Source organism: Podarcis liolepis (genome assembly GCF_965112155.1).
Source record: "Podarcis liolepis genome assembly, chromosome: 16".
NCBI lineage: Eukaryota > Metazoa > Chordata > Lepidosauria > Squamata > Lacertidae > Podarcis > Podarcis liolepis.
Window position 1 is genome coordinate 3,792,112 of NC_139567.1, and position 8,513 is coordinate 3,800,624.

The 8,513-nt window shown below is 46.7% G+C and overlaps 1 protein-coding gene across 1 annotated transcript in view; it reads left to right on the plus strand.

Annotated features, from left to right (window-relative positions):
* DOCK5 (dedicator of cytokinesis 5) overlaps positions 1 to 6,858 on the plus strand; it is a 143,765-nt gene extending 136,907 nt beyond the window's left edge. The window contains exon 52 of the mRNA XM_083480330.1: positions 1,698 to 6,858. Within this exon, the coding sequence (XP_083336456.1) occupies positions 1,698 to 1,799 (102 nt within the window). The 3' untranslated portion in view covers positions 1,800 to 6,858. The remainder of the gene's footprint in view (positions 1 to 1,697) is intronic.
* Positions 6,859 to 8,513: the final 1,655 nt, after the last annotated feature.

Genomic DNA, 8,513 nt, shown 5'->3' on the forward strand with positions numbered 1-8,513 from the left:
AGAGGTCCTGGACATCTTCTGAAGCCGGGCGGGGGGCGAAAGTCTTTGCCCCCCCCCGCCTGCCTTCAAAAGCCGTCCGCGATAGCGGGAAGCACTTCCCTGCTATCCCGGACTGCTTTTAAAATGCTGGCGGTGGGGAGCAAAGCCTTTCGGCCCCCGCCGGCCTTCCTGGACCTCTTCTGAAGGCCGGAGGGTGGGAAAGGCTTTGCTCCCCACCACCAGCATTTAAAAGAGGTCCCCGAAGATTTCCCTATGGGCTTTCTTCTTGCGAAACAAGCCCATAGGGAAATTCGTCTTGCGAAGCGCCTCCAAAACAGAAAACCCTTTCGTCTTGCGGGTTTTCCGTCTTGCGAGGCATTCGTCTTGCGGGGTACCACTGTATAGAATTCACTCCCATAAGAAGTAGTGATAGCCACCCGCTTGGGCAGCTGTAAAAGTGGATTGGGCAAATTAGTGAAGGACATGTTCTCCCTCTGGCATCAGAGGCAGTATGTCTCAGGATACCGATTTCGGGAATCATAAGTGAGGAGAGAGCTGATGCACTCAGGAGGACCCGTTTGCAGGCTGCCCTTATAGGCATCTGGCTGGCCCCTGGGAGAAGAGGATGCTGGACAGACGGGCCTGTGGTCTAACCCAGCAGGGCTCTTACATTCCACAGCAACTAGTATCCAGAGTCAAACTGCCTCTGATCCTGGAGGTAATAGATAACTATCATGACTAGTAACCATTGATAGCCTTCTCCCCCTTGCATGCCAACAGGCAGTGTGGTGGGAGATGCAACCTAACAATATCTGAAGCAGCACAAGTTCCTGAGATAGTAGCTAATGAGGAAAAACCTCGACCTGAGACCCCGGAAAGCTGCTGTCAGTCGGTGCAGACAATAGTCATTTACCTGAAGGAGGGCAATGAACATAAGCTCCAGCTCCCAATGCTTCCTGGTGCACTAGCTGCTCCTGAAACCCTTGTGCACAATAAACATCAAAGTCTGGAAAGAGTTTTAAAGCGCATTTAATTGAACACACTTGGAACCTCTCCCTGTGACTGGAAACCTTGATGAGCCAGGGTTCCTGCTTGAGGGGAGCTTTCTAAGTGTGTTGTATTGAACATGCTTTAAAACTCTTTTTCAAACTCAGTCTAACTGCATGAAGAACTGAAGAGCAGTTGGGGGTGGGACATGTGTCCACAGTTTAACCCTTTGTGTGTTTGGGCAAATATCTTAGCATAGCTCAAGCTGGAACAGGAAGCCCTTGATATTCTTTCCTGCCATAGCAGCCAGCTCCTAGAGGCTCTGAGGTCCCTTAGGTCCCCCCCAACAAAATATTTGAGGGGGCGGGGCCCCAAAAAAGTTAATGGCCTTTGCCATTCAAATGGTGTAGGTGCACTCTGCCATGTGATTGATTGTGTGGGGGCAGGGCTTATCTGCCCCCCCCCATTTTTTTATTCAAGTTGGCCCCCCTGCTTCCTTCCTAGAAGGATCCAGTGGCCGGCCAGACTGGGTGGATAGAGTCAGTCCCAAAGGCTCTTTACCAAGAAGGCTGCTGGCTGCAGTTCAATGATTTCACCACATGGGGCAGCTGCATGCAAATCCAGAAGTTCCTGACATCCAGCAGGGTCCTATTAACCTTGGGAAGCAATACAGAGAATGGGTGTGCTTGTTGTTTACTTGCCAATCTATGTGTGTGTTTGTGTGGTTACAGGTCGCTCCACCTTTGCCCAACAGGCGGGAAGTCAGGCCTCCCCCTCCTCCTCCAAAAGCAAGGAAATCCAGTGTCATTTCTTCAGATCCAGGACTGCAATGAAAACTCCAGGCCAGACCCCCCACCCACCCTTGAATGAAATGTCTGCTGTCTTGTTTCATGTATATGTTTTTCTTCTCTTTCCGGACAAACAGCTGCACCCTCTTCAGCCATACAAAAATAAGCCGTTTAATCTGTATCAGTGATTTGCTCTTTGATTCCCAAGCTTCTGATTTTCCCAATTGCACATCAAGGCTCCAAGCATTAACATGTTGGCCTTCAGCCTGCTTCTGAGCTGTGACAGGTTCAGCCGGCCAATAATCTGTCTGTTCCAACCCTCTTCTTCTGATGCCTGTAAGGCAGCAGCTGTGCTAAAGCTGCTTTCCTTTGTGGAGTTCTGCACTTTATTGGTGATTGTTGGTCTAAACAGATTATAAGAAGATCCCTGCAGTATCAGGTCAAAGCATCCTGTTCTCACAGGGGCCAACCAGTTGCCTGTGGGGACCCCACAGCCAGGGCCTGAGTGCAACAGCATCTTCTCCCCACCCCCTGAGATTTCCTGCAACCTGTTTTAAGAATCCTGCTGCCTCCAGCAGTGGAGGATAAAACACAGCTGCTTACAGCCAGCCTTCTCTTCCGTGACTTTGTCTAATCCTCTTTAAAGCAAGAGGGAAGCACTGTAGCATGGAAGGCGTCCTTTGACGTCCATCAAGGCTGCAATGGATTCTCATGAGGAGTTCATCTGCACCCAGGCAAAGACGATGCTGGAACAGACAGGTGTATCCACAGAGCAAGCTGCAGCCTTCCACACAAGCTCCACAAGTTCAAGTGGCCTTTCCTAGATGCTTTACTTGGTCAAGTACATGGATATTATTCAGAAGATTCTTGTCGATGAAGAGAGGGCACCATCCCCATGACCCATTTTGTTCCACTATGTACAGTTCTGGTATAGAGCAGAAATTCTCTGTATTTCTTTCTCTCAGGACTTTGCCAGTGCTGTCATTTATACTGTCAGTTCCTCATTTTGTCTTAACATATCCAGTTTTTGCACACAAACAGGGTTAAGTACACTACTACAACTTCTTTTCTTACTTTTACCGAAATTGTTGGTGTACATTTTTTGGTTCCTCTGTCGAATAGCTTGTTGCCTTTAAGACTGGCTTGAAGATGTAATTATCCTTGAGAATTCAGAGGACAGATTGTGGACAATGGTGCTTCCTGGTCTCCCAAAGCAAGATTTGTAAACGAAGACCTGTTAGCAACTGAACTCTTTGCTAAGCTGCAAATGTATGTATAGCCACGTGTCTAGGCCTGTAATGTATTTACACTCATGGGTTTTTTGTTTTGACTTTGTAAAATAATGCTTCAGTGTTTCCATGTTTTGTACCAGAGGCTCATCGCCTAACCCGAGAGAGAGAGAGAGAGACTCAGATATATTCCAGAACTAATCCAAATTGTTGGTTTAGTCATAATCAGACTTTCCGTCCCCGCCCCCCCGGCAACTAGAATTACAAGAGGGTGAGTTGAGTAGGTGCTGGCTAACACCACTTCTCTCTTTCACATCCTGTGCTGGAGGGTGACCATTCATGACAAGCAAGATCCTAAATCACACAGGATATAGCAGGCTCTCCACTGCAGGCTCTTCCAGTACATGGGGGTTGGTTGGTTGGTTGGTTGATTGAGTTTATTTGCATGCTCCATTTCCACAGTGAGCTTTGCCCAAAGTGGCTTGCAATAAAAGTTCAAGAACAAAGCATTGGGGTGAAGGAGAGAAGTCTGTTGACAAAACATCAATAAATTAAAATAGGGCAAAAACCATAAATTTAGCAAACACAGAATAAATTCAGTATTACAAAAGAAATAATTTTGATGTAAACAAGTAAGTACAGAGCAAAAAGAAAATCCTACCTGCTTATGCAGGTCTTCTTTCATTCCAAGGAGCCTCAGCAAAAACCAGTCTGGAGGGAAGAGGTCCTCTCACCTGGCTAGATGGCTTACAGCTTGTTGCTCCTTGTCTTCTCCAGGGGAGAGAACCAAAGCGAAGTGCTGAAGACGGACGGCAGTGAGGGCAAGTCCTCTTCCCACTGCTGGCGCAGATCTCCTTGCACTGATTGGAGTGAGTGTGGGGCAGGTTGGAGGGGGAGGGGTCAGTCATCAGCCCCCGTCTCTTCTCCCTTGTGCAGTTCTAATTGTGTGAAGGAATTGAAAGTCCAAATAAAGTTTTAATGTTCATCCACTTTAGCTTTACCCTGTAGTCACAGGGTAAACAAAGGTGTAAGTGATCATTTTCTATTTTATGTGCATTTGGGCAGCCTTAATCTGATCTCCTAATCATTTGGTTGCATTGATCTCTGTGTAGTTCCCACTTCCAGGAATATGACATAAGGCTTTCTCAGATAGTCAAGCCCAAGACTGCACTTTGCCCTTCAAAGCAGAGATTGTATAAAACAATTAAGGGAAGAGTAAGAATTCAAAATGTCTGTGATAGAAGACCACAGATGTGTGCCCTTGATCGATCAGGGGGCACATCCATGTAATTAACAAATTGGAACTGTCAGATGTCACTCCAGACACTAAAAGCATGATGATTGGGTTTTGGATCCAAATTGGGAAGGAGTGATGTGTGCTTGTGTGCTTACAGCATCAGTTTTCATTCCTAAGTTTTGTATTGTGTCTTCAAGAAACCAGAAGCAGTTAGTTAAGAGGCTCTGCTTCTAAAGACTAACTTGGTGTACTGTGTTCAGCATCTCTCCCCACAAACACAAAAAGCCACTTTGCATTTGCTTCAGCCTCAGTGGCTCAAGTCACATGTATCCACCCTGGGAAGAGTGGCTGCACAGCTGAGGTGGGGACTTTAGGGTTATGCATAATGATTTTTCCATTTTTAAAGATGTAGCCTTCAATCTGCCTTTGGCTTTCCCGCCTTTCCTCCAAGGAGCTTCCCTCTTTTAAGAGCCACAGCAGCCGGGCAAAGGAGCCATAGCTCAGCGGCACAGCACACACCTTGCAAGCATGAGGTCCCAGGTTTTCTCCGCAGTACCTCTTCAGCTTTTTAAAAATACATTTGGAAGGTGACTGGAAGAATTGCTGCTTGAGACTCAGCTGTTAATCAGGATAGATGATGCCAAAGGCCAGATGGACCAATTGTCCAACCGAGCTTGAGGTTTGACCAGGTATAATGCCTCATGTAAGTCTGATTCTCTATTCAGTCACCAGATTAAGATTTATGCCGGATATGCAAATTGGGCACCTGCATCCATTTGCCTAACTGGATATTTTCTTTTTACTGTGCCTAAAGTATAAGCAGGCTGCTTCTCACATCAGGTGCAAATGCAGCTGGTGTATTCTGCAAAGCTGTTACCCTTCCAAGGCCATAAGGTGGCAATCTTTTTGCATCTTCTTCTTCTCACGGACTGAGCTTGCCACATCTAATCTTTTCCCAGCAAATTTCTCCAACTTCTGTCTGACTTTAGATAAAGGCTGCCTTCCTTTTACTGCCCAGGTGCCTCCAGGAAACAGATTGCATACGCTGGCTGGGGGGTGGGAGGGTTCATAGCAGATTCTCATCACAAAGCAAGTGTTGGATGTTTTCAAAGGCACACTGCATAAGGCTCCAGCTGTGCTGGTTACATGGAAGTGTCTTAAGAGCCCCATGGGGAAAGCTTGGTGCATCTTCCTGGGGACATCCTGGCCATGTTTCACTCCCCCTTTTAGGGTGCATGACAGATGGCGCCAGCCCTGTGTTAATGTGCCTAGATATATATAGTTCTTGAATTGGAAACCTGGATCCTATTGACAGCTGTCTTCCAGTCTTCCCTGGACAAGGCAGAAAAAGCTCAGGGTCCTGAGCCACCGTCACCAACTGAAATTTACTGCTAGCTTTGAAAAGCAATTTTTGTCTGCAAGGTTCCATTTCATTAAATGTGCAATATTGCCTTGCATAGTTTAAGGTTTGTCCTCTGTGGCAACTTTTAGTCTGCATCTTTTTCAGTCTCAGGATTCTATACTTAATCCCAAAATGTAACATTTCACACACAAAACTGCATTATACCGAGTCAGTCAACTGGTCTTCGTAGCTCAGTATTTGCCTACAACAACAGTGGCTCTCCAGGGATCAAACCAGGGTGTGTGTGTCTCCCTCACCACCTTAACTGGATATGCTGGGAATTGAACTTGGGGTCTTCAGCACAAAAAACATGTCCTTATCAAATTGTAGCCCAGACTCAAAGATGTAGCCCTCTTCTCTGCATTCTCGTGAACTTACTTGGAATCTTTTATCCGTTGTGCCTGTTTTCCTTCTCTCCTCTTTTAGGAACCACGTAGCTCCTTTGTTTTTAAGAGCATTAAAAACAAAGAACCCATTAAACCATTACTCCATTGAACCAGTTCACTCTATGTCCCTCTAAAAAGAAACACAAACTGAAGAAAACAGAAAACCTGCATCAGTTTCTCCACAGCCCTGCCTGCTGACTAGCCTCTCATGTGCGATAGAGAGCATGATGAAAAGAATAAAGCAGGGCTTGTGCTCTGAAGATGCTGCATCAAGTTTGTGTCTGAATTGAAGACCACCTGGGAACCTAATGTACTCCAGGCCCATCGTGGAATAAGTGCAGGGTATCAATAAATAGGCAGTGCTGTCCAGGGATGCACTTGGAGTTTTGGGCACGCCAGGGTTGGCTCTGTTTTATTATCTTCTGTGAGTTAGGTTTTGCTGTGTTAACGCAATGGAGGGAATCTTTGGGAAAGCAGCAGGTGGCACATCTTGCATTCCACACTGCAGAAGGATCGTGTTATTGCTAAAGGTGGTTTCTCTCTCTGCACGGTTATATGTACACCAGCCTTTTAAGCAGTCTGTATGAAGGCCAACTTGAGTTGAGAGGACTTCCTTTGAGAGATGTTTTAAAGTGCAAAGGGTACACCCAAAGATTTGTTAATGACTGCTAAATGCCGTTCCCATATTTGTTTGCCCACCCACCACGCCCCACATCATCACACCTGTTGAAGTATTGTTAAGTTAAAACTTTATTTTCAGTACAGGAATTATTGCACCAGACTGACCTGCCTTATTTATTTTTATAACTGTAAATGAAAATATTAAAAGAGAAAACCATGATTATCTATATGTTGAAGTGTTGTCTCTCTTTCCTTTGTACTTTTTGTTGGATGGTGGGAAACATAGACATGTGGAGCCAGTCCTCTGCCAGGGGGCATGCTCCAGAATTCATTTGAAGGAGGAAGCAATCACAGGTGAAATCAGTGCACTGCTTTTCACTTGGTCCTTTCACCCCCTTTGCAGTGCATGCCAAAGACAAGAGAGGAAAGTCAGCCAGGCAAATCAGCCCTGACATCCATGCAAAATGGTCTTGCTGACCTCCAGAAGGTAAAAAGAAAGGCAGAACAATGTTGTTCTTAGATTGAACATTTTCCTACAAGGAGGCAGGGAGAAAGGGAGAAAGAGAACACCTGCTTTGGCTTCCTCTAACCTCACTGTCAACAAATCAGAAGGCTCAATAAATAGCCAAAGTTGTCTAATTTCCCTACAAAAAATAAGTATGAATGCCCAATAAACAGGTTATCTGGAAGCACCCTCTGCTTCTTAGCAAACTCCTCCCTGCCCCATCTACTGTCCCGTCCCCCCCCCACACACACAAAAATGGCCCACCAGCCTTTTACTTCTGCATGGGTTGCTGTTTCTTCCTTTTTATGCCAGATTATTATTACCAGAATCACTTGCAAGTCAGAGGAGGGTGAGTAGGATGCTGAGAGGTTTTGGTGTGTTGAATCTGAGAAGATACGATTCCTGAACACTCACCCATTGCTGAGTGTGGCTCTTAGATCAAAACAGCAATAAGACACAAAAGGAAAGTGAAGAGTTTTATGTATATTTGCAAAAGTCTGTTCAGGATTGTTTCCCCCCAGAAAATCTAGAAGCTTTTTTGGAAGCTACAATAGTTAAAGTAATCCAACCAGCAAAAACACACTTTTCTTTTTGCATCCTATCAGCGTGAAACAATGTGCCATATGAGGCTATTGTCAAGCAATTAATTTTTTTATTATTTTTAATTGGTGCTTCAGCAATGCAGTGGCTCCATTAATGTTGGTAGGTGTACTTTCCCCCACTTCCAAGACCCTGGTTTGATACTTCTGCATGTTCTGCAACAGAGTGAAGCCCACAGATCTGGTGGTTTCATCTTTTCTTGGTGACGGCTCTTCTATAGATCTAAATCTTAGGCCCATTCTCTCCTTCAGCCAGACGTGCCTGTGTGACACAATAAGTTTACAACTGCTTTTCTTTTAAGCAACTTATAAAAATGTTCAGATCATCTTGAATAGTAAAGCTATCACCATCAGCATTGCCAGGCCAGATATGACTGCATAGGCGCCGACTCCATGGGGCTTGAGGGGGCCCGAGCACCCTCAAAAATTCGTTTGGGGGGGCTCTGCCCCCCCAATAATCTCGGGCGCCCCTCCAGCAGAGTGCCGCCGCCGCGCTGGCTCTGCCTGTCGACGCTTGGCGCGTCCGCGGCTTTTATATAGGGCGCCCGGCGCGCACCAGCTCGATAACGGGCACCGGCGCGGCGGGGGGCGCCGGGCCGGGGGAGGGGGCGGCCGGCCTGTCTCCTTGGCAACCCCATTGAGCAGCGCCGGCTCCCCCGGGAGGGCCATCCCCCCGCACCGCCGATCGCCAACACCGCCGACGCTGTGGCTGCCCGAGCCAGAGCCAGAGCCAGAGCCCGTCAGTCAGTCAGTCAGGAAGGAAGGAGAGAGAAATGGGGA